Source organism: Brachyistius frenatus, unplaced genomic scaffold, assembly GCF_029030835.1.
Source record: "Brachyistius frenatus isolate BFR_SWC_R1_liver_20210118 unplaced genomic scaffold, ASM2903083v1 Contig_188, whole genome shotgun sequence".
Lineage (NCBI taxonomy): Eukaryota > Metazoa > Chordata > Actinopteri > Embiotocidae > Brachyistius > Brachyistius frenatus.
In genome coordinates this window covers 444074-471898 of record NW_027210787.1, presented here as the reverse complement: position 1 = coordinate 471898, position 27825 = coordinate 444074, and the positions used below count along the sequence as shown (strand labels likewise).

The 27825-nt window shown below is 39.1% G+C and overlaps 1 protein-coding gene across 1 annotated transcript in view; it reads left to right on the top strand.

Annotated features, from left to right (window-relative positions):
• Positions 1-23105, top strand: part of LOC138632568 (pinopsin-like) — a 63220-nt gene extending 40115 nt beyond the window's left edge. Inside the window, exons 3-4 of the mRNA XM_069718227.1 lie at positions 6333-6566; positions 21045-23105. Coding sequence (XP_069574328.1) covers positions 6333-6566; positions 21045-21326 — 516 coding nt within the window. The 3' untranslated portion in view covers positions 21327-23105. The remainder of the gene's footprint in view (positions 1-6332; positions 6567-21044) is intronic.
• The last annotated feature ends 4720 nt before the right edge of the window (positions 23106-27825 follow it).

Here is a 27825-nt window from a genome sequence, read left to right as displayed (position 1 = left end):
GCAGCTGAAATATTGGTTTGAACCGAAACTCGTACGCGAGTTCCCCAACTCGTGCATGTCCTTCACTTCTTCCACCTTGAACCAGGCTAATAGCTGCTGTGAGACTATCTGGTGATCACTTCTTTTGTCTACTACCATCTGTCTCTCCAGCATGATATGATCTTTCTCTTCTCTCAACACAGTAAAAAAAAAAAACACTTATCATATAAAATACAAAATAAATATCTAATCAGAAAGTACATTGTGTGTGTGCTGAGTTCCTGTGTATCAATAACTTTCAAAGGCTTGTGCAGGAGCAGATTCGTACCTCCTCTGAACATTAAGTATGAAAAATGAAATGCCTACAGTAAAGTGTAACTGTCAAATATCTAAAGTGACACAGCACACAATCTAGTTTATCTATCTCCCTGACTTCACACACCGTTATTCATCATCGTGTATGTGGCATGCTGTCATTAGAATAGATGGCTTTGCCTACAGACAGGACATTTCTATGGTGGCTGTCAGCATGACAGCGTGAGACCACGGAGCGACTGTCTTTTCCCCACAAAGGGACGGCGTGCTGACACATTGAAAGCAGGTTCTTAATGTCATCTTCAGTGACATCTGCAAGAGCAAAGTGTCAGTGCAGCAGAAGGCACGTACCCATGCATGCATGTAGGCAGCGACAAAGAGGTGAAATGTGGATTTTACTTCTTTTGCGTGCCTACATGCTGTTGCACACATACTTCCTGTTTCGGCAGGCATAATCACAAAGCCTTCAAAAAGTGGCACCAATGGTGCCATTATTTTTTACGCGTTTTCAATCCCTTTGATCTGAAATTCATGTGCTTCTCAGTATGTTATTCAACCAAGGCATAACAAAGTTTGCATCATATTTTTGTTTCTGACTGCTTAATCATACTACGTGTCACATTTCTTTTCCACTGCCGGCAGCATGACTTTCATCACATCACACTGCTCTGTTTTTCTTGACCTCCACAGACTGTCAACAAGGAGTCCATCTTCTAGGCATGAATTTTTGAGTTTTTATATACAGCCTTTTGCATGGGCCAAGCAGTTGCTTCTGCTGGTGGGTCCTGCTACGCCAATGCCAAGACTTTAGACTAATTTAGGATGTATCTTTCCTGATCCAAAAAATGACATTGGTCATGCATCATTCTGGGGAAAAAAAAGGTCTGATTTTGGTGTATTGGCTTAATTGCAGATCAAATGATGCACTGGGCATCAGTGCAAGACAAACAGCTTTAATGTCGATCAATAAACACATTTGGAAGATGTTATTTTCATATCAATCAGGCAGGCCAGTAGAGAACACAAGTAAAAAAGTGATTGAAACTTGACTTTTGAGCGAACAGCTTTCATTACATTTTTGCATCCAATATAAAACACATACATCAGACTGAAAAATACCAACAACTGAGATCCACAGGTTTTCTTTAGTCTTGTAGTTTGCTAGCTACAGAAGGGAATGACTGCTCTCTGTTTTCTTCCACATAAAAGGCTGAAGAGAGGGAAGACATGAGCATGAGTTTGTGACCTCACAAAATCAAAGCGACGTCACAGACTCTCAAAGTCCAAACGGCATAGTTGCTAAATATGGGCTGTGTTTATTTCTTTGTGGACTTAGCGTTTTGACACTTTCACATTATTTATATATATCTGCTTGAAAATAAAACAAGAAATGGAAACCTGGATTAGTAAAATATGGGACCTTTAAAGTGGCTTAAGCTACTACTGCTGCAGTACGATCGACACCTTTCAAATGTAGACTTGAAGTCAAGTCAATCTGATCCATTGTACAGTACGTGCTGACAATAAAAGACGCTTTGAACGCCCAGCCATCCACCCCAACCTCATCCCAAGGTATTGTACTGAATTAACCGTGTACAGTTATCATATTCACAGACACAAGAGGTCAGTTATCAGAAAATGATAAGGCCATTTAAAGTATTAAAACAAACATGTTTTAATGTAGTGGTGAGCACTCACGCATACATACTCTACATTGTATGTTTGATAGGACCGAGACAAGCAAACCACAATCATGGAAAAAGAGTGTAGAAGCACACACCAACACACAATGAAAGCATAAAGACATTTCACGTGTCAAGCAGTTCCCTTTATTTTAGCTAAAAAGCTAATTTGAACAACTCAGCACACTGGCTAGATGATCTGTCTGAATAAGTGACAGACCGCCAGGGACTCACAAGAAGACAATGCTCGTTCTGTCGTTGCAGAGGAAAATTAGCCATCGGATATATAATTAAGCCGGCAGCGGCTGTGAAGATATTCTCTCTTGACAAGCATTTCATGTCAAGCACTTCTTGAAAAATTCTTTCCCGCCCATCTATCCGCACTTTGTGAGTATCGATGCTGCCTTGGACCACCGCCATTAATCTGCAACTTTATTTCAAACTGTCATGATGGTGAGCTAAAAAGAAAAGGAGTTGCTGTTCTCAGTTGACTGCGTGACAGCTCAGTACAACGTCATGTTGCCTATCATCAAAAGCCGACTGTTATCTTGATGCTCATTACCAAGCTTGTAGTCTCCAATATTTTGACAAAAAGCTGCAACGATTTGTGCCGTCACACGCACACAACACATAAATATTAATTACACAGCTTTGGGGATTGCTGTTTAGCATATGAAACAGTTTCTATGTAAGGGCAGTCAATTAGTAAGCGAGCTTCTTTTACCAGAAGCCCAGCCTTTGATTGCAATCATTCAGCACTTACTCTCCATTTCCTCAATTTGTCTGTGATCTCTGGCACTTAATTTATTTGATCAGAGCCAAGATTGAAGCTATTAGTCACCTATTCTCCAGAGCTGACAAAGTGAGAAAGTCTACGAGGTGAGAACGGAGCCAGACTGAAAGGAAAACTGAAACTTTTCTGAGCCAAAATGACAGGTGACCTTTTCTTTTTTTAGTTCAACGAGGATGATTTTTACAACCTTTGATTCAGCATGAGAAGGCAGTAAAGAGACAGCTTAGCCAACGTGTTAGGAGAGCTTTACACAGATGGCACTGAACTCTCGGCAGGAGACATCATCCAAAGCAGTTTATGGACATATATGGACTCATTGATGAAGCACTCCAAAGCCACTTTGGCCGTAGGATTTTCCAATTTATACCGGTCTCTTTTAAGTAAATCTGACAAAGATAAAAGCGTTACAGGAGCAAAAGAGTAAGGAATGGATTAAACTGCATTTGCTGGCACTAACATTAGCTATAAACGTTAGCATTACCGCTTCGGCTGTTTAGCTGGACGTACTACACTGTGTTTGTTCATCAGGTACATTCTCTTGTGGAGTTACAGGTTGTGTTCAACAAAACAAAAGCCCTACAGGTAACTATTGCACATTTACAGTGTATTATTTTTCCATTGTTTCAAATGTAAATAATTAGAATATGAGATCTAATTAACCTCAAATACGACGACACTTCAACATCAATGATCATCTGTTGAGGATACTGATTCTTCTGCCTGGGACAAGCAGCTTCAGCCACAGTGCAGCCAGTTTGACTGTTTTCAGACTATTAAACAGGCAGTTATCATTTTGCACCAAATATATGAGGTAGTCAGAGTCTAATACACCTTAGGTTCAACAGGCTGTCGTCAAAATATGACCAGCAACAGTAAGTTATGTTACAGTAAGTACCTTAGTAACATAAGTTATGCATGTCAAGAAACTTAGAGTGTGATGATAACAACCTATTCAATAGTTGGTTAACAGTCACATTGGGGCCGATTAAAAGGCTAGCCACACACAGCGCTGTCAACATTACCTTGCAGGCTACAGCTGATATAATCGGCTCATCACATTTTAGACAGCAACTAAAAATGAAGAGCTTGTTGTTGTTTACCTTTGTCTGAAATTACAGACGCATTATTTTAAAAAGTTACAAAGCCAGAAGATGCAGACAAACCACGACACAGTTTGCCTGAAATGTTCCAAACTAAAAGAGTAAACACGACTGAGTTTGAAAGGTTCTTAACACGTTTGTATAAACGCAGTTCCCCCTTTTTGCAGAGTTGCAGAAACCTGTTGGGGGTAAATGAGCAAAATGTAAAGAGGCAAGTCAATCACGGGCATGCTGTTTGATTAGTCTGACACAATGGAAAAGCATTTATTTGTTCCGTGCCATATTGTAGCAGTCACTGGTGATAGCAGTGTTCTACAATGATGTGTGTATGCATGCAAATTACACAGTGTGAGTGACAGCATGGGAGTCCATAACAATATGTGAGTTTATAGCATGGCCAGTATAATGTGAGTAATGCAGGAGAAAAGCAGGTAATCATACTTCACCATATGGTTTAAACCTTCACAGCATGTATTAACACACTGTGAATGTAGCAATCAAAGTAGTGGTAGCAGTGAAAGTGGAGTAATTTTGTATGTCTGCAAAAGTGGGGGTTTAATTTTGGGAGTTAGCAGAGAGTGAGATTTAGCCAAGCATATTTTTCGACTGATTGGGGGGGGGCATTAAGATTTATTTTCTTCATGTTTACATCAGCTGTTTTGGGTTGTTTTGTTTTTTTTGCTGGGTTTTACTTGTGCATGTGCAAATATGTGCAGAGTATATCTATTTTCAGTCAGTGTTTCTAAGAATGCAATGCAAGAAAAAAAAGAAAAGAAAATCTGACACTGCTGAAGCCTTTTTTTTGAGGCAGCGATGAAACTGAGTGACAGCAGCAGACATACAACCATCAGGCAGAGATATAAACAGAGACAGTTCAAGTCGGTGGAGAGTGATGGTGTTTGTCAGTGTGAAAGTGTCAGATTCAACCCAATGTATTGCATAATTTAAATAAAGAAAACTTGAGGTTTTTTTTATGTGTTAAAAGTTTGGTCTTATTTTCCTAATTTTGACCATTGTTTTTATCTGTTAGGACAAAGTTTCTTACATCTGAGAACATGGCAACATTGCTGCCGCATAGTTTGACAAGGGCACAAAACACTAGTAATCAGATGATAACACGGGTTGTAAATTAGGTTTTTATGCAGTAGGACCAACTGTGGACATAAAACTGGTACACTATAGGTCAAAGTTGAACATGATATCAACTGTAATCTTAGTAGTTAAAGGAATGGTTTGACGTTTTAGGAGATACACCGATTTGTCATCAGCTTAGCTTTGCATAAAGACAAACTGAAACTGAATTTCTCATGTTTTCCACGTGATCACGGGAAATAACGTGGAGAAAATATGTGGAAAGGTTTTTACATGAATCTACATGGACTTCACACATTAAACCATTCAAATATTACAAAACCACATGCTTCGTATGTGCAAAATAAATGTTTCACATTTGTGTGTGATCGCAAGTTTTTGCACATGTGATATTCATGTATTTTTTTCTGTAAGGTTTCTGGCTGTACATTGATTTAACAAAATGATGTGTACTTCTCCTCAAGGAATGCAAATAACTGTATTTTACCCAGAAGTCAACCCATTGCTTTACCTTGTTGAGTATAATCTCATTACAGATAGGAGACAGACAAAATTACTAAATACAACCCATTCACTCTTCTGTGTAGTGGCATAACAATTCTGCATTGTCCATAGCATGTACAGTACTTTTTGCTAATAATGCCACAACACAGCTGACTGATGATTAGCACGTGTCCAAAATGTGAATGTATTGCTGACTATATGCAGTACATGCTGCAGTGAGCAGTGGGTGCGTGAACAAGGTCGAGATTTTAGACACAGCTCTTGTGTTTTTGTCAGAAAACAATCCCAGGAAATCCAATAATCGAGGATAACAAAGCATTCTCCTTCTGTCATTTCTTTCTCGCCGTCTCGTCTCTGATAAGAGTCCTTCTGCAGATATTAAGATGACCTTCCGTGCTTCCTCCTCTGTCCATTTCCTGCTCTCTCAAACTCCTCGTAAACCCCTCAGTCACTCGCTTCAACCTGTCCGACCTGCTCTTTTGTCCCTCCGGTGTTTCATTTCCCACACTGCTCCTCTTCTAACAGCTCCCTCAGGGGAAAATTCGGATGTCAAAAACCTAAAAGTCTGACCACATTGTGTCATCACGGGAGGATTGCAAGAGCATTAAAACCCTTTAAGGCCTAGAGGGGGCCAGGGACTAAACTATTATTAAAATATGGACATATATACTGATATTTACACATCTGAACAAATCTCACAGGTGTTCCCTTTATTATTAAAAATATTTTGTTTATATAATTTTTTTTATCATGCTTGCAGAGACATACTCTTTTTGCAATTTTCAAGCAGGGGCCTAAAAAAAATAGGTGTGTTTTTAAAGGGTTAAAGGTCTTATTTCTCTCCTTCTTTGCCCCCTCTGTGTGCAGGTGAGCGGGATAAATTCGTCGACGAGCAGGAAACGTGAGCAGCGTGTGCTGTTCATGGTGGTGATTATGGTGATCTGCTACCTGTTGTGCTGGCTGCCGTACGGCATCATGGCCCTACTGGCCACCTTCGGGCGGCCGGGCCTGGTCACACCCGAGGCGAGCATCATCCCTTCGGTGCTGGCCAAGACAAGCACGGTCATCAACCCAGTCATCTATGTCTTCATGAATAAACAGGTGAGAAAAGGGGAGGGGGGGGACTTCAGCTGGGGTCAGTGCCTTTTATCTTTCGCTGTCACCGAGTGGCAGGCGAGGGTCATCTTGCCCACTGAAGCCAGTCGTCTCGATTGTTTTCAAGGTGGTTTGATATAATGGAAATGAGTCATTGTTTAATATTCCTGTCAGGTGTTTATCCAGCGCTCTCTGGACACTGAATAATCTAAATTATGTACTTGCGTGAACGATGAATAAGAAGGCGATTTTTCATGTTTGGATCCAGCTATTTTTTTTTTTTACAGATTCAAGGAAAAAATGCTCACCTTTATCGCGACATCCTGCTTCTGTAAAAGAGTATGGATAAGAATCCCAGGGTCCGATAGAGAGAGCACAATAAATAGAGCGAGGAGTCACTGCCTTGATACTGCTGCTCCATTTTGTCATTTTGATGCATCTCAGGTCACGTTGAACAAATCTAATATACTTTGTTATCGAGTAACCCAAGCCTTTCATGTGATTCTAACTAATTCCTGGGATTTACTGACTGATTGTCAAACCAGGGAGGTATTAGCAATGTCACGAAGGAACCAATCGTCCGAGGTGTTGTTAATTAAACTCACAGGAGGCCTCAATTAACCTTGGCCCATTTTCACTTGAGACAATATAATGGATCACTTTTGGTGCTGCTATCTTTAACTGGGAACTCTTATTTTGCTGTTGTAAGAGGCCCGGGACTACTATCGTGTTTTATTTGCTCTTCTACTTTAATTAATTTCAAGTTGCCTGCGAGGAAATGAATTGCACCCAGCACAATGCAGCCCGCGTCATGTGCCTCTCTGAGCTCACAGCAGGCTCACGTTTATCGCTGCAACTGCCGAGCACTTTGTCCATTCCCGATATTTCAAGCTTATCATTCATAATATTAATTCTCAAAACTGAGCTTCAGATCCATCATTAATTATGTATTTCTGTCGAACGCCAAAAAAGAGAAGATCAACTTTTTGAAGAGTATTCTTGTTGACTTTGTGACAAAGTTAGAAAAGAAGACTGATGTGATCCCAAATCTATTAAATATGAGGTAACAGTCCGCTTAGCAACAAGCAAAAAACTCCAGGAATTCACAGCCCCAGCTGTTGTAGCTGTGTGCTGAGGTAAGCTAACCTGCTGCTGTCCTTCATAGACATTATCTCGTCTCAGCTCACCATCTGTAAAAAGCAAGTAAGTATATTTCTCAAAATGTCAAAACTATTTCTTAAAATAATCAATAAAATAATAAGGCTCAAGATGAAACAATCATATTAAAAAAAAAAATTAAAAAAAAGTCAAGTTGAATTTATGAAAAGTTTGACACTGAAAAGCTCAGCTCTTCAGCTTCAGTCAGTTTTGATGAGGTTTGGTCACATTTTATTGACCGTGACAGTGACAGTGATTATTGTTTTCCATTGATTGATTGAATATTTGGTTTGTAAAAATTCAACGACTATTAAAAAAAATTGACAGTTTATTGGAGGTGCTTGACAGCTCAAGGCATTTTGTATTTGATGTTTAAACACTCAAGTTTTTTGTCTGACATTAAAGTTATAAATGGGACACTGACTTTGATCTGTACAGCGAGATTCTCAAAGATGTTGATGTGTTTCCTCGTTTGGAGACACTTGGCGTCCATGTTTGTTGTAAACTGGAAATCCATCCTCAAGGACAACCTCATGTTAGTTTTTTAAGATATTCAAAGGTTTCCCACATTGTTTTTAATCACTTTTTTGTGGGTAGAGATGGTGATATTATCAGTTTTGTTTGTCAGTCAAGGAGGAGAGTCACAATGTGGAGGCAAGAATTACCGTTGGTTGCATTTATTTTTTCAATACCATTATACTGCTGCAACCCCACACTGCAACTGTCAGCTATCAGTGATAGTGCAGAAATAATTAAGATCACCTTGTTTAAATGGAGTCACATCAACTTTAAACCAACTGGAGCGTAAAAAGAAAATCGTTACCGCCCTAACTTAAAATATGATTTTTTTTATTATTTTTTTTATCTCAAACATCTATATTACTTCGGAGAAAGTTGGCTGAAAAATACGTTTTCAAGGTCTTTGAATTTGTGATCACATCTTTGTCAAAGTTCAGCACCGCAGTGGAAGACAACACATAACTATACATGCGTCACAAGTCAAAGGGAACAGACAAACTTTTTGAGCCGTCAGCAATGAAACTCGACAGCGCGGGCCCTCGATCGTGCTTTCATAGCTGGAGGGCCAGACAGACGGGAGACGGGATGAAAGGCAAAAGGCGGCCGTGGTTGGGAAGTGAACTCCAACATCAGACATGAGTCATGCCTCGTGTCGTGTCTCTAGTGGTCAACATGTGGAGAACCGCCTCTCATCATAAACTAGCTGTACATTACTAAATTATTGATTATGGACGAAGGGACACAAAGTCTTTGTATCCAAATAATGAATCACAGCAGACCTTAAAAGTAGTCACATTTAACATGCAGCTCTTGCTTGTTTGTGTTATTTAATTCAATCCACAGGAGGCCGCTGAAAACAAACATGTTTTTGTTGAATCACTCAGCGGGAGCTTTTTTTATTTAGCAATTTCAGGTTGAGCCAAGATGGAGTTCAGAGCCCAGAACAACGCTTAAAATGGATTTGAGATTCCTCTTCCTGAAAATTGGATTAGGTTATGTCCAGTAAAGTTCTCTGGTTGAATTCAAATCAGATTTAATGACCCAGATTGTCCAACCAGTAGGAACACTGATGCAGTTTGGCCCCAGAAGAAGAGGATTAGAGGGCAGGTATTGTTTAATGGATCATTCCAGTTAGTTTGAGTCCGCTGTTTTCTATTATTATGATTGATGGCGTCCATGTCGAGCTTTGAACGCACGGGTTACTGGTAATGCAGTCTGTGACAGTCCTAAAAGCGATTTAAACTAAATAGTTCACGTTTGTTATTCATTTTGGTTAATTAAACTAACGTTCCTTTATCAGTTCTCATTCAAGACTTTATTAAAATTATTTATCAAGGCTGAATTAGCAACTAGGCACAGTGGGGCAATGCACCCTTACTTGTAGATCTGAGTGGTCTCCAGTTGATTGAGAAATGAGTTCTGATTACTTTTGTTTTTATTTAAAAAAAAATCCGAAAAGGTAAAAACTCATTCTTTTCTGCGACTGTCAACTTAGAAGTGTACACTGAGGCTAAAGCTGTGATTACGGGTCCTCATTCATTTGTTTAATGTTGGCATAAATCAAAAGGTTTGGGGGTCTGAAGGCTCCAAGCATATTGTTGGGCAGTTACTTTGTAATGATCTGTCACTTTGTTTGGTAACACTTCATGGACCATTGATATTAAACTGCAGCAATAAAGGCCTCAGGAGTTCATTTTGTGTTCCTGCTTTATATAGAGTTGCCTCCTGTTTAAATCTAGTTTTAAGGCCATTATTATTCATTTGCTTTCATGGTGCATGGTCCTCAAATGGCCACTAATCACAAATGATGAACTAACGCAGAAACAGGGATCAATAGTGACCCACAACTATTTTGTCCTTATGGCCCTTTGCAGTCATACAACCTTCTTGTTTACACATTTTACTTAACTTTCAGTCTTTGTGTTACATTCAGGTTTGTTTTGTTTTGTTTTTGTACTGAAGCACTGAAACACCCATATCCACAAACTTTTATGATTATTAAATCACATACGAATTCACTAGAGTAGTTATTTTTATAATGACTTCCCAACCTCTGAACATGAAGTCACTGAAGCCTTTTTGCTTGTGTTCATACGGCAACTTGGATGGATGAAATACAGGACTTTCAAAAAGGAATGGAAATTTCAAGCAAAATACTATTTGAAAATCGCTCAGGAATGAATCAACTATTCAAAATCTCAGGAACCTGGTCACAACGTGTTATTTTTTACCTTGTGTTGTTTAATGGTGGCTTGCTTTCAGGTGCATTACCGCCACCTCCTGACAGGAGTAATGTATTACAACCAGGCGCCGGGGAAAAAAAAAGGGAAATAAGGAAGAACAATGGGCGCATATAATATATGATTTTTAAAATATATTTTAACGATTATTGGAATATTCAAAAATCATGGCCTATCCCTACTTTCACACAGGAGGTCGGTGTTTGAGCCCATGAGAAAGTTAAAGTCAACGTGGACTTCTTTTTAAGTGACGTAATGTAAAGTACGTGAAGTAACTTACTGCCTTAATAACATTTCTTACTTATTTTAACCGAAATCGCGATCTTTTTCTAACCCTAACCAGGTAGCTTAAACCTAGGACATCTTCTGCATTTCTCTGAGACACCAGCAGGTGGTAATAGCCCAGAATGAGACCGGGTTACCCTGTGGGTCCCCTCAAAATGTATTGTTTTTATTTACTGCAGGATTTCTCAAAATCCACTTCATGCACATGTCAAAAAACTAATTTGTACATAAGTGTACAAAGTACAAAGTGTAACTGACTCCACAGCAAAAGAGACTTAAGTCATTGCATGAAGTATAAAGGCTTCCTAAATGAGACCTAAAAATGATAGACCTATAATAAAATGATTCTTAATGCAGGTAACTTTTGTCCTTGATTGACAAATGCTAACGTTACATTGACAGAGTAAATCCTTTATTGTTTAAGACTTTAACAGCTTTTACTTTAGGATTAATAGTTTGGATCTACATTGCACCAACAGTTACTCTCAGTTTACTTTGTTCTCTATACTTCCTTATCAAGTTTCTCTCTAAAGTAAAGCTTTTAGTGCAGTACAACATATTTACACTCCAGATTTAAGATGTTTTGTTCCATTCTGAAATACAGTTCATCATGGTGATAAAAAATAGGAGAAGATAACCAAGATTGTCCCACTGGGGCAGACTGATAAGACCTTTTCCTCAATGTAATCTTTATCATCTCATTCTGGTCTATTAAGTGAGGCACACAATGCTGCGTAAGGTTTTAGAAAACACTCCCCACAGACTCCATTCGAAGGACTTCCTGTGCTGTATAGAGATTATATACTGTACCGTGCTGTATATTGCTGAGCAAAACCTTATCACCGTTTTCAAAGCCACTGAAGTGTAATACTTTGAAGTTTAAACTTTCCTCGCAGAGTTCCTGTCAAGAGTTATTCTATTGTGCGGTTGGGAATTCACCGAAAACCCACACAGGTTCCAGATGTTGTTGTCATCTGGACACACTGCATGACTCTCCTGTCATCTCACACTGAAGCACCACAGCATGCTGACCTTCCAGGGACATCTGCGTCCGCACGTCATCGACCTCATGGCAGCCTGAGAGAGCAAAAGTGGGAGAGAGGGACACCAAATGTCCTGTATGTCATTTTCAGTCTTCAATTCCTCCCAGCCCGTTACTATGGAAACTGTGAGTTGAGGCGAGTTGAAGACTAAAAATGCTGTACAGATACAAGTAGCAGCTGGTGTGTGCTTATCCCATCAACGATCTGCAGCGCACACCACCAACAGGCCTGCGGTGGATGTCAAAAAAAAAAAAAGAGAAACAGTAATTATGGGTAAGTTTACACTGACTCGTCTTTTTTTTTTTTTTTTTTTTTATATCTCATATGAACATATTGTGGTTTCTCCTGTACGTCTGCTGTCAGTGCACAAGAGCTTGCCTGTGATAGCTAAGTGTAAACTCAAAGGGCAAACAGGGGACAGATAAAATGTTTTTTTCTTTGCCCCATAAACTGCGAGTCCATTTGCAGCTTTTCCGATGATTACTACAACTACAGCCCACTAATTCTTAGTCCCACACAAACACCCCCGGGTTAAAGGAACAAACAGACCTACACTTTAGAGTTGATGACAGACCTACACTTTAGATTCCATTTCAAGCTAATGGAGAGGAGTTTGCATGCTTTATAAAAAGAAAAAAACATAACACACATAAACCATGAAGAAAATAATGTACCGGTAAATGAAAAAGGACATAAACATTAAAATCATAGTTTGACATTTTTGGAAATAGGCTTAGTCCACTTTTTATTTTAGTTAAATGGCAAAATCGTATATAAATAAATACATACATATAAATAAATAAATGTAACTGTTTTCCCTCCGATTGTCTTGGGGGGTCGGGCTGCCCAGCCAACAAGGCCTCCCACCACCCCTGAACAAAACAAAATACAAACGTACTCCTAGAACTGCAGTTACATCCAGTAATTACAATTTATTTCCTTATTTCCTTTGCACCCGTTTCATTTCAGCTCAGTGTGAGAGTCATTGGTGCAGTTTTCTATTCCTGAAAGTCGCGCTAATTCGTCTGTTTCTCTGCTCTGCTGTGTATATTTCTTGAAGGCCTCACTGACATGCAGCGCAACAGAGCAGAAGGTGGACACAGGTGAACGTTATTTGAGTTGATGACAGCTACACTCGGCATACAGTTAAGCAATCAATAGACAAACCTCGACATCAAACTGCGGAAAACCAGACCAGAATATCAGCATTTTTTTTAAATATATCCCAGCTGTTATCTACTGAAAGTAGTAAGGATGTTAGTGTTTGCTAACTAGCGGTCAAAGCAAGAGCTGCACCCTCCCGACAAGCAGCGTCGCAGCCCCCCAAATATGTATATACACACACACACACACACACACACACACACACACACACACACACACACACACACACACACACACACACACACACACACACACACACACACACACACACACACACACACACCACTATTCTACTACAAAATATACAAATTAAATGTGCACTAGAGCCAACTTAATAATCAAATATTGGTCTATCACAGCTATATCAGTATCTGTTTATATATATTGGCTTATATGCGCCGGTATGAAAATGTGTTTTTAGTAACATTATACTGAAAAAGATGCTTGGGTTAATTGTAACTGTGCACTATCCTGCCTCCATTATATAGCTTTGTCTCAAGTGTAAATTAGTGTTTGATAACCACATTCCAGGGATCATTTAAAAAAAATGCTTTTATAAAGAAAGGTGTTTATATATACACTGTATATGGAGTATAATATATTATTCAGGCTCTTCTGTGAATTGCCTCTCAGAGGTTGAGTCTCCCTTCCAGCAACAGAAGGGAGTCATAATAAATTGTTATTGCAGTGGCCCTGAATGACTTCCTGTAGCTGTCCCTATTACAACAGAGCTGAAGGAGCCTCCACCTGAAATCACTGCTGTGTGAGCAGTAGGTCGTGCAGGGTATGTGACGTGTTGTCCATTATGTTGAGCACTTTGTGCAACATCCTTCTCTCAGCAGCCAAATCTATGCGCTACAGAGCTGCAGTCCACCAGCAGAGAGACAGAAATACAGAAAACAGCTAACCACAGGTAGCATCAGCCACCTATAAAGTTCACTAATTTGCATGTCAATTCAAAGTCTAAGCCTTAAAACATCGATTTGTGGTTTAACAATGAGGGTTTTTTTTTCTGATAAGCTCAGCTAATTGGTTGAAGCTCCATATGTAGTGGACACATGACAGTGGTACCAGTCTTTTTATCTAACTTCCTGCACAAAAAAAAAAAAAAAGTCAAACCACAATTTAACTCATTATTATACCACAAGTAGTTTAACTGTTTCATTAGCAGGAAAAAACAAACGGCCACACTCTGGATTCTCTTTCACTTCTCTTGATGAGCATGTTTGATTGATTATTCTCAAACATATCGATAAACATTTACTCTGTGGGGTGATGCGGTGGTTGCAGTAAGGATTCTGTGTGTTGGATTGGCACAGTATATGTAATTTACTTTGCCTGGTCTCTTTACACTAGCAAACTCTCTCATCGGTGCTTGCTGCCAATTTCCTTTTAAATTTTAATTTACTGTCTGTGCGCAGAGGAAAGTCACAGCAGATGACCTCCACTGAAACAAAAGAAATGATTAAAACAGAAATCGGCAGCATCTGTTCGAGAACAGTGGACACTGCTCTGAGCTGCAGTCCTGGTTTGAGCCGGTGTGAGGGAATATCACTGTATTTGACTCTGGCACACCAGAGGACAGACAGGACGATGACTATGAAACTACCGTCAAGATTTATTACAGAATTTGATTTGCAGTGTGACAATATTACTTCTTGATGTCCTGATGACAAGATTAGAGAGTAAACAGATTTCAAAATAAAATGAAGTCTTACAGGTCGTGAAGCGGGTTTATTCAACAGGAAGTCTGATTTCTTTCACCGTTACTCTTTTGAGAGAGATCACCATTCTTTCACTAACAACAGTTATGTTTATTTTCATGCTAAACTCATGGTAGCGATGTTGGACTACAATAACTAAACTAGTTTTCAGAACTTCAATCTCAGTCTGACCTAAATGTTTTTGTGACACAATTTTAGGAGCTTTTATACAATTTGATCATATTTTTAATTGGAACATTTAACTAAAACCATACTTTAATTGACCCCTTTGGCATCACATGTATCATTGTGTGTCCACTATTGTCTTTCACGTCCTATTTATTGGCATTTTTATACAAACAGCGACTTAGAATAAGTAGACTCCCAGACTCTTATTTAATCCAATAATGACTCACTTTAAAGATCTGAACCCTGTCACTGCAGATGGAGGCTAAGCAGCGATATTACGTCAAATGTAACAAGCCACACTGCTGGATGCTCCTTTCAAAATGTATACTTCATTCCCTGAGGAATGTTTCAAGCCCAAACAGGCATTTAATCAGCTACAGAGGCATTAAAACAAACATCGAGACACATTTTGTCTTGAAATTTTGCAAACAGGCAGTGATGATGATTCAGATGTGCTGAAATGTTCAAGGCGCGCCACCGATCTGTTAAAAAGTATGACGCCGTGGCTCTTCCTGTCAAAGAAAGTCGAATTTGCAGGAAATCTTAAAATGTGAGACTTGTTCCAGCCACGTGCTTCAGTAGGAGAAAATGATTGATTTACAATCTAAACATAGTGCAGCCTGCACTGAATTGAGAGTGTGGCAGGAAATCCCAGAGGAAGCCAAGTGATTGTCATTCTATTCACACCTTCCTGTGTGACAATCATTATTTTTCCAGCTAGTGATCGCAGATCTATTAATTTTTGCTTCATCACATTCTATGCTCGGCATAAAACTTCACAACACTGGGGAGTTTATTGGATCTAATTAACTCACGCAATTGTCAGATGAAGTAGTGGGTTTATTTGGTGATGCCTATAAAAGGAATGTAATGCTCTCTGCCCTTGCCTCACTATTTAGATCCCTTAAACTGCATTAAGTATAATGTAGAAGTGACTGAGCGTCTGCAGCTCAACTCTTGTCAGACTGTGGTGTCAAAAAGAAGACAATTAAAGAAGTAGAGTCTATTCATTTTCCATCTAGCTTTGCGGTCCCAATATACAGTATACACTCATTTAATATGAATGCCCCTGTATTTTTGGATTATGTTTAGTATAAACAAACAAAACTGATATCTCTTGCTTATGGAATTAAAACATCAATCAGTGGTCTGCAGTGTTTTCACATCACCAAGTATTATCATCTCAGCTCGCTTGGAGCATCAAAAATAGTTCCAGGGCAGGTACCACTTACTTTCCTCAACTTTTGGCCAATGGAAAAACAAAATAGCGAGTTGCATCGAGCCTAGTCGGTACCAGTGGTGGAAAAGGGGCTTAACTCTGCCACATTCCTACTTTTGACTTTCTCTCCTAACTCCAGGAATTAAATGGCATATTTTTAGAACTGTTTTGGGCTCAGTTAGAATTTTAAACACTCTGAGCAAAGAGAAAGTGTATTGAAAAACACCTGCACCCACGTTGTAACTATTTCTAGAATCAAATGATTTAGTACATGTTTGAGCCATTTTGTCTCGACAGCTTGAATTTAATTATGACCAGAGTGAAATCATTAGTTGACAGCTTAAATCTGCAGTTCATCCACCTTTTACACTCAGAAAAAACACATCAAATACAACTTAGAGAGGAATCAAACGGCGCTATAAGCACATTATTTACATGAACTTTGACTTGACTGATTGAATTTGACACCAATGTTCCACATTTGAATATCTCATGGCAGAATTGTGGAACACGTTTCTATAATTATCTAAAATATTATAATTAAAAAGACAATCAAGATCAGAAAAGCATATGGAGATGACTACGTCTCAGTCTAATAAGTAAATGTTCACAAAATATAGAATTTAAGTAATTTCATCATCATTAATACATCAGTAATGAGAGTACAAACAATACTCCACCATGGCAGAAGCTTGTTAGATAGCCAAGCTGCCGCCAGTGATAGCCTGCAAGCACTTGGTCGCCATCTACTGGACAGCACTTGCATTTGTGGATTTGCATGATGTACACAGTAGGGGTGGGGGTTTCAAGCAAAAATACTTTTCGAAAATCGCTTTGAACGAATTGACTATTAATCGACTTTTAGCAGCATCGTGTTCTTTTTCTTGTGTTCTTTAATGGCGCTTGGCCAACAGCATTTGGGTGTATTACTGCCACCTTCTGACGAGTGTAACACATTACATCCAGGCGGCAGTAAAAATCAGGGCAATGAAGGAAGAATGCATGTACTAATAGGTTTTTTATATATTTTAACGACTATCAGATATTCAAATATCATAACCATTCTTAATTAACAGCTCGGTTCACCAGTCTCAAAATGATCCATGAAAAATACATAAAGATGCACATATATTTCCATTTAAAAATGCTACAAACAGACGATCATACAACTTGTGGCACAGATAGAGATTTAAAGATACAAATCACTGCATTTATCAGAGCATTGTTTTTGAAAGTTATGTAACTTGACACCTGTGAAAACTAATGAGACTGTTCTAATCCCATATTTTTTGCAAAGCCAACGTGTGTAAACTGCTAATGATTGTCTGTTTGAAAAACGCTCGATCCAAGCCAGCATGTCAGGCTTTGAAAAATAGATGAATTCCTTATTGTTTGATGCCTGACATGTAACCCTCCAGTTGTCATCCTCTACCCGTGGCGCATCAGCCCAGATCATTGAAAGCATCATCCAAACTTGATGTGACCAGTCTGAGATGACCCTTACTGAGTCATCTACAAGCCTCTCACTCCGCAATACTCTGTCAGCGCATCTCATTCCTTCCATCTCCCTGTCATGCTTTATCTATTTATCTGTCACCGCCTTCACCTTTGTCTTGACCTTAGCCTTGATGCCTCTGTGTCTTAACTAACTTCATCCTCCACCATTTGTCTCCATCTCTCCCTCTTCAATCTTTTCAGCGTGGTGTTTGGACAGCTAAGGGAAGCGGGGGTTGTGTTCATCATCTCGTTTCTTTACATCTCCTCTCCAGTCTTCACTCATAGGCGACCTATAGGTTATGAACGGACTGACAATGCGTATGATCGTGTTGCTTGCAGATACAAAACCTGTGGAAGTTTTGGCTATGTCCTGGGGCGTTTCTCCCTTTCTCGCCCTCTGCCTCTCTTCATACCCTGCGGGCATTTCGACAGTCAGCGATGGAGAGAAAAAGTTCATTGTCAAGTCAAATGACAAAATATTTTCACGAGATGAGTTTGAGATGCGGTAAAAAATCAGTTTGAGGTACGTTTCAAACCCAAAAGTAAAGTCGTAAAAAGGTAACGCTTTACAACTTTTGCAGCCTGTCCGTGGCTCTCGATCCTAAACTAACAGTTTCTTACTGAATATGCAATTCGTTGAACACCAGGTATATACTTTTATTTTGAAAAACAATATATCCCAAAACAACTGGCTGCTGTAAGTTAGCAAATATTAGACAAATAGAAGTAAACTGTGTAGTTTGGAGTACTTGCAAGTGTTCCCGTTAACAGGGCGGGGTTTGAGGAATCAACTCAAAATAAAAGAAAAATGCCTCCAGTGCAACAGTGAGGCTCAGTTATGTTTCCTTTAATTAGTATTCGGACAACAATGGCGATCTAGAGCAAAGAGGAAGAAGCTATTAGGCTTTAGTTACACAAACAACACTTGTTTGGAACTTTTTTTTCGTCTTTTATTGGCTTATTTGACAAAAGAAAAATAATAAATAAATTATCACCAATCTTCACCTTTAAAAAAGATAAAGATAGAAGCTGCTGTATCCTGAATGTCATCTTTCAACTTGCCACTGCTTTAATCCCATTTTACATCACATGATATGTTACTTTTGTTAACTTAATAAATTCTTTTGATCTACAGTATCATCCATTTTTGTCTTTCTCAATATTTGTCAATATAAAGAGCATGATCTGTTGAAATGCTTATATAATCTGTGCATTCAACCTGTGTGGTATCTGCGATCTAAACAGATGCTGTGAAAAGAGTTTCATCATTATGTTGCTCTCATGAGAAAATGTAGTAGACTATAAGTATACATAGAAATCAGAAAGTATACTAAGTATACTACGTTTACTCAAGAGTGGCATCTTCAGAGTCCACATTACCGGCAACTCAGGAAGAGGACCTGAAAATGGTCTAAATTTTGGTTCAGTGCCCGTCTCTGCGATGAAAATGTGTCTCGGATTGTGGATGGAAATGCCTGGAATTTAAAGTATAGCCAAATACCCTGAATGCATTGTTAAGCTTTCAACCTGCTGCTGGGGTCCTCAATTATTCAGAATCTTCCAATCTGTCCATCAGCAAGAGATAACCCAGATTGGAGCTGGGTAACACAGAGGCTCTGTTTGTGTAGAGGGCTGGTGTAAAACAGGGAAATCTGCATGAAATCATAATCCTGAGACTTCTAGATCTGTTCACTATTTATGACACTGACAGGGAGTATATACATTTCAATGCCTTTCCTCTGCACCTTGGAGACAGCCTGTCCTTTCTTTCCATAAAATATTTTGATGTGTTCTGATTCTCACTGCTGGTTTGAATACAGTATGTGTAGAGGTGTATACCTGCAAGGGTCCATGTGGAATCACTGAAACAATGTTATCAGTTAGAGGAAATGTGTTTGAGGTAATAGCTCTTGCACTTTGACAACTTAAAGTTTGCACAGCAGAACTTCAAAATAAAAGCCTTTATTTTTATTTGTTGATCATGAAAATAATAATTAATAAGTTGTTCTTGAATACTGAATACTGGATACCTGAATTTAGGATTATACGGTGAAAAATAATGATATTTACTGGAGAACATACTGGGAGATACTTGATTATCCTATACATAGTGTCATTAGTAGAAGATTAGTTCAGAATTACCTGTGAAAGGTAATAAACCCATGTCTTCCATGACTTATGAAGTTCCTGACTTGTTCCTCAGTAACTACTCACATTTTTGCGGACCATATGGGGAGGTGGTTAATTGTCGGTCTGTGATGATTTGCCAGTCAGAAATCTCTTGCATTTAAGTGAGAACACAAACAAGCCCATCCACAACCACGACCACCGCTGTCTTACCTCCCACCCGACTACATAGAGGGTGCAACGTCTATGGCTGCATAATGTGAATTGTTCAATATGGATGCAATTCATAAAGGGGTATTGCGTTTCTGTAACAAGCACAATGGCCTTCACCACCCTTCGCTGCATTAACAAGGCTCTAAGCACCTACATTGTCATCCATTGAAGTCAGAGCAAGTACCAGGGAATTGATAGGTAGGCATTGACAACAGCTGAAACACAAAGACACAGAGTAATGATGGTTTTGACCCCCAACTTTTAAAAGAATGTCTTTAACATGGGATTCCTCCAGCTTGCCACATTTCTCTCACAGAAGCACGCCTGACTGGCCACACATGAGCAAGTCTGAGGAAGTATTACGTATAAGTAATAGTACGTATGCTACAGATAATCACAGGTAAGTATATTTGGCGACTCATTTTAGCCCTGTAAATGTGAAGGTTTGTAAATTGTAGCTGCAGGAAAAAATTTGGTTGAAGCTCTTCTCCTGTAAACTGCAGAAGTCTCTGCACGCACATTGGTAACCCGCCACGCCACCCACCACAAGAAGTAAATTCTCAACCTGCGGGAAAACACTGAAGTAATTGTCAGCATGTCAGCAGGAGAACAATCCACTAGAAAGTTTCTAGGTGCTATTTGCCGCTATTTATAAGCACACGTTAAGCAAAATAACGCATCCAATTAAAAAAGCAGTGATGGCTCGTACTAATGATTGAGAATATTTTTCGTTGATTATTGAAGTCAGAAACAAATTATTTGTGACCCTTGGTCTATTGTTCCAAGCAACACAATAACCCTAATGACCCTAATGTAGGTTTGAGGGATGCGGGGTACAGAGGAGGGCAAGGAGAGCAAAGAGGGGTCTGCTCAGTCATAATTAAGTGCAATTTGCCTGAAGGTTAATAACACAGAGAAAAAAGATGGGAAATTTATAGGCGACGTCTTAAATGCAGAAGCAACAACTTTGCTCAAAAATTAAAATTAAGGTAATATCAGCTATAAGTGTAACCTGTATATTTGTCTTAAAACATATAATATCACTCTTCCTGGCTGATCCGTAACTACATCCATTGTGGTCACAATACATTTTTTAATTACGTGCTTGTGTTGTATGCTTGCCCCAGTTTTACAGATGTTTCCAAGCCCTGCTGCACTGTGAAACTCCTCAACGAGGCTCCAGCATAAGGAGTTCCTCCAAGGTGGCTACCAAGGCCATGAGGGGCGCCGCAGTCACCGGTCCCCGCCGTAGCAATGATTTCCTATTTATGGTAGCCTCGCTGGGACAACCGGCCGCCACAGTGCCCCAACTGAACCCCTCCTGTGAACCCACCATTGATGTCACCAAACCCTCATCTTCGGACAACAAACCCGTGATAGTATCACTAGTGGCCCACTTTGACAGCTGATGATTGGCTAAAACCATGCAATCCCAAAGCCCCCAGCCAGGAAGTCATTAATAATGAGAGAGGTGGTGTAACTGAGGCTTAGAGAGCAGCAGCCCGCCAGTCCGAGTGGATTTAACGCCGCTCTTGCATCAGCTCTGCCCCGTGCTAGTATAGATGGTGGACCCGTACCAGAGGGAACCCTCGGACTGCCTCTGGACAATATGAGCAAAAATTAGAGGCAGTGAACCTGCACGAGCTGGGAGACTGCATTTCTCTGTAGAGAAAAAAGTATACACCTGCCACGCTACGATTGAGCATTTAATGCATTTTCTTGTCACGATTTCTGCAGAAAGCCCGGTTATTGTAAAAAAAAGAGGACTTGTAGGGATCATTTTTTTGTGCAAAATGTATAGGTTTGCTAAGGTATTTATTCTCTTTAAATCTCATAACAGAAATGTGTTCGGAGTGCACGGAGAGGGATGAGATGTATTTTTGTATTGATTTGTTACTGATGGTGGTAACAGCGTGAGCACACAAATCATTACCCCGAACATTTTTGAAGTCTGAGATGAGATAAAAAAAAAAAAAAAACGAGAAACGAGAGCAGGAAGCGAAATGAGGCTGCATTTGTAATAACTTTAAAGTTTCAGTCTTTGTAGCTGTTATTCCCTGCACATATTTTTAATAAGTGGGTTGTAGCATTGCTAGCATGCTAGCGGCAATCAAGTTTTTGCTTTAGGAGTAGTGACTTTAATGTCAGCAATAAGTGCATGTTGGAAAGTCATGGTATAGTTGCTTCAATAACGACTGTGCACGTGTACCGTTGCAGTTTAATGCAAATGATTTTGGAAAAATGCAATATCTGGTGATGTTAGCACTTAGCAGTAGAGGTACTTGGCAGGAAAAAATCATGAAAATAAATACCTGTTATTTTGTACAAACTTTTTTATGCTTTTTTTCTTTTTGAATTTGATACTTTAATATGTATGTACATACCTGAAGTGCAAGAAGTCCCAAGTTATTTAAAAAGGATGGCGGTTACAGCCCCTAAAATGTCATCTTTGAAGATCAATGAGTCTAATAGTTTAATGTCTTGTTCATGGGCATGTTGTCAGCAAAGCATGGGCAGGTATACTACTCATAATTTACAAAATATGAAGATATTTGTTTGTTTCCTCAAGAGTCAGTCTACAATGTTTTACAGTCTTTGAATAATTGACATTGTCTCAGAGAATTTCAACGTACTGACAACCAAAAGAAAATTCCTCCAATGTCTCCCAAAACAGAACAAAGGACTTTACCTGAGGCACCAAATATCTGTTAGATGGAATAACTTTGATATGTATATATTGTTTGCCATGTGCTTGTCAGCATCTTGTTAAATGTTTTGATAACTGATTTGACACTCGTTCCCTTCTTGCTACTCCAAGATAACAGTGGAGTTTCTACGAAGCAGTGCATCAATGCTGTGTTGTCAATGAATGTCTGAGCCGTAAGTGGTGTGGTACTTTTTGCTACTGCATACGACATACAGTGTGCACTATGTTTTTGTATTTCACTTTGAGCACACAAAAACTGTTCTCTATGTGCTGTCACGATCTTGTATACTACTAATGTACATGAGTTGATACCAAAGCAAAAAACATTTTAATATTTTTAGAAGGGAGCTGTTCAATAAATGGTTTTATCTGAAACAACATGCAGTACTTTGATTTTACTGAAAGCTTGTTTGAAATATGTGTGCTAAGGTGTACATTGGGCAGTAGTAAGAACAGTACTCTGTAAATAAAGAGTTTGGGGACTGGTGGCATTTTTTGTTGTTGTTTTTGTGTTATTTTTTTTTTAAGCTTTCCAAACTAAAAATAGAAAAGGAAAAGTTGAGGGATTAAATAAATTGTGTGTTTGTTTTCTCTAAGCTTATCATTCATGTCAGGCTAAGTAGCTCATTCAATGTAGTTATAACCTACATCCAAGGCCAAGGAGCTTTTCATGCTTAATTTGTGTTATAGGCCATTGTGTGGTATTACCCCACTGGAAGCTGGTCCTGGATGCAACTATAACAACCCCACACAATATCCAAGATGGTGGTACATTTGTCTTCATGTGCGTATAGTTCACAATAGGCATGGAGAAGAAAAACAGATTTTATATAAAGGGTGACCTCGGGTCAACTATTTACAAACTGCAACTGTTAATGTAATGTAATAAACATTGATTATCAATGGGAAAATTTCTTCCTAAGGGAGTTTTTTTTCTCTCCACTGTCTCCAACTGCTTGCTGAAGAAGAAATTGTTGAATTTTGCTCTATAATATTGTAAGATCTTGACCTTACAACATAACAGAGACATAACAGAGATGTTAAGTGCTCTGAGATGACAGCTATAGCAATACAATTAAAATAAATTGGAATATTACATTTAATGCTATGTCCAAACAGGTCACAAGATCTTTTTTTCTTTACTGGAGACCCTCTACTGGAAGAACCTCCAAAGCACTTTTTCCATCCAACATAAATTCACATACAAATTTAAAGTAGGATGATTAATTCCTGTCAAATAAAGATGTTCCAAAGTCCAAAGTCAAGAGAACTTGATTTATCTTTCTCAATACATTAAGTAATAAAAATCGAAATTGTCATCTGGATTCAGCCAGAGTGAGAGAAAGTTTACATATTAACACAGACGAAAGCAAACGGGCACGAATACTGTTTGGTGTTTCTAACCACTCAGTAATTCCTCTGGGACAGCTGGAGATGAAGTGACTAAAGGGCAAGTGAGAAAAAGCAGTTATTGAATCTTGTATGATGGACATCACGGGATGTATTTAGATTTAAATTATTATATTCAGTAAATAAACTTGATGTTGGATGAGTACACACCAGTGAGCCACAACATTCAAACCACTGACAGGTGAAGTGAAAATAATTGATGATCTAGTTACAATGGCCCCTGTAGAGGGGTGGGATATATCAGACAGCAAGTGAACAGTCAGCTCTTGAAGTTGATGGGTTGGAAGCAGCAAAAATTGGCAAGCATAGGAATCTGAGTGACTTTGACAAGCGCCAAATTGTGATGGCAAAAGGACTGGATCAGAGCATCTCCAAAACAGCAGGGCTTGTGGCCTGTTCCAAGTACGCAGTAGTTAGTGCCTTGTAAAGGTATCTGCGGAAGGTCAATCCTATGAACAGGATCATGGGTGCTTGGCTGATTGATGCTCATGTGGAGCGAGGGCCGGCCCACGTTGATCGATCCTACATAAGAGCTACAACTACTAAACTGGTGAAAACCTTAATACTGACTATGAAATAAAAGCTTTCAGAGCACATAGTAAAGGTTTTCCCTGCCATTATAACACTAAGGTGCAAGATCCAATTATTCTGCATTTGTAAGTAAATATTGTACTGCTAATAGTCTAAAATTATGTTAGAATTCATAGTTTTTGGTCAAATAATAGGCCCACTACCCCCCACTAATACCACATTACCTAGCCCTCTTGAGACCTGAAGACAACTCTGCATAGTACAACGCAAAGCAAATGTAACGGAAATGGGAGTGTCAGAACAGGACCATGGAGATATGACAGAAGGTGGCCCGATCTGATGAATCACATGTTCTTTCACATCATGAGGGAAACCTTCGGTGCCAGCATTCATGTGGACGATACTTTGACACGTACCACCTACCAAAACATGGTTGCAGACCACGTACACCCTTTCACGGCAAGGGTAATTCCTTGATGGCAGTGGCCTTGTTCAGCGTGGATCATGCGCCCGGCCACGCTGCTGAAATCGGTCCAGATTATGATTACATAACTGCCAATACAGTAGGGTAATCAAATATTATTGAAACAGTCATGGCATCACGTTAATAACTTTAACACTGAACTGGGATTTTGGTCAGCTGCGGAGTCAGTGTGACTGGCCCCAATATAAAATTACTTAAAGGACTATCACCATTATTACATCTGTTAAATAACTGTTATATTATAACGCTGTTACATACTGAGCGGTAGACATTACACTGGGAACTAGGAGAGAAGCTGCCCCGGTGTAACCCCTTGTGTTATCAGTGAATTGCAGCCAAAAGATATACAAGAAGTGCACAAACTAGCCCATAAGCCTGTCCACTGGAGAGAGAACTTAAATTGGTGGTGGGTCCTCAGGTTGAACCAATCTGTTCTCAGCACTGATTTTAAATCTCTTTCAGGCTTCAGTGTGCCTTTAGGGATGTTCTGCTAATTGTTTTTGTGTAATGCTCTGTCCCTGGTCTCCACTGTTTATTATAAAGCCCCTGGTGAGCCAAGATAAGAGAGAGACCCCCCCCCCCCCCAATAATCAACATGGCTGTGAGATGGCATTGTGGAGATGGACTTCATTAAACCGGAGACTTGCGGCGTAATGTCTGATAAACCAGTCGAATAGCCTCAAGACTGGACTGGACTTGGGATGAGTTGAATCCAAATTATCTTTTGTTACCAACCCTTTCAGCTTTTGTCAAATACAAGAGACGATCAGTTGTCTTAGTAAACAGTTGTCCATGAAGGGCCAGCATTCAAATTGATTTCTCTCTCTTATTTTCAGCAATTGTCTGTCTGTCTTTGACTTTTAGCCAAGGATGATGTGAAGGGATCATTTATCCAGGTAGTAGATACTGTAGATGGAATTGAATGAAAAGTTGAGCTCTGGCCAAATATATGATTCAACCCTTGTCTAATCTAATGAAAATTACACAGATTTACGCTTCATCATATAATTATTCATACTGAGAGATTAAAGGGATCCAAGCAATGTTTGATAACTTTACCGTCTAGATGCTTTTGAAAATATGGATTATGTACAATAATGTATTGTGTTTATCTCACACCAGACACTATATGCCTTTTACAAGCATGATGATGGTAATGAGTTATAACAAACAGTAGGTGTCACATGACCACAGTCATGAAGTTATTGTTACAACCCTAATTAACAGCACCACATCATGATTAGGAACACCAAGGGGACAGCTGTGGCTCAAATGGTAGAGCGGGTTGTCACCACGTTGCAGGGTTCGCAATTTAATCCCGAGGTCCCCCTGTCTACATGCCGAAGTGCCCGTGGGCAATACATAGAAATCGCGGCGCACTAGCGCTGCCACCATTGGTGTGTATGGGTGAACAAGTGATTGTGAGGCAAAAATTGTGAAGCGATTTCTAAACCTATAAGGTAAAAAGGCACTTTATAGGAGCAGTTCATTCACCACATCATTTGCAGTGACATAAGCTTTTAGACTTTGGCCATAAACAATACTCAGTTAGGGCTGAAACCGACAACTGTAACTACACCTTCGTCTAAAAAAGTTTAAATTATGTTTAAAATTACACAAGACAGAAAAAAAACGAATAAATCTAATATTTCATAAAACTGAAACTAGTTCATTCTTGCTTGATTGAAAGTGTCTAATGATCAAAATAGTTGCAAGTAAACTTTCTGTCAATCAACTATTCGAATAATGATTAACTGTTTCAGCTGTAGACGACAGTTCCTTCAAGATATATAAGAAAACATGAATAAAAGAAGAATAAAACATAAGCAACAAGTAATGTTCACAGCCACAATAACTAAACTATGACAAATAAGTTCTAAGGGTTACATAAAGAATTAAAACCGTAACCAATTAGGAAAAGACTTGAAATCTCATAATGACAGACTTCACAGTATGATAAGAGCAATGGGAGTAGTAGTCCAGCATATTATATTTAGATCTACATTGTTAACTAATACCAATTATGTGATTACATGATGGGTTATATTTACATTTATGTTGCAAATTTATTGAATTTTTTGCCAAATAACCGTCTCAAACTTCCACCCTCTCTAAAATCTGTATTCATAAGTCAAGGTTATAAACTGTTTCTTTTTCTTGTGGCGTGTGCACACCTTAGACGAGACGGTCGACTTCCCACCAGGAGAACGACGATAGAGCTACATGAAGAAACATTTGGAAACACGCCTAACACACGGTAACACATGTCTTGCCATCACAGCGATAATGTTACTGATGTTACATCTATACATGTGTCAAACAAACCGGACAGATACTTTGCCAAATTATCTTTCAGCAGTGAAGCACATGTGGCCACTGAAAGCAAAGGTTGAGTGGTGTTTGTCTTTGACTCCTGCCAGAGTCGCCGGACTACACAGTGATTGTAATATCTGGCAGGCTGCCCTCTAGCCACTGAGCCATGCCAGCACACTGATGATAAAACAAACAGTAAATTAGTGCTGACAGCGAAGGGGGATTCCACAGTTAATTGATTAATAAAGTTCACTAACATCGGACACGGCCTACCTTGAATTTTCTCTTGGACCTCCAGTTGGACAGGCGCCAACTTTATCATAAAAAACATTCAAACAACATGAATGGATTTAAATTTCCATTTGCTAATACTTGGTATAATATCAATATAAATATCTTTCAAAATCGAAGGGTCCATTCGGAAGGAATCAGAAATGTCCCTGCCTATTACATTTTTATATTT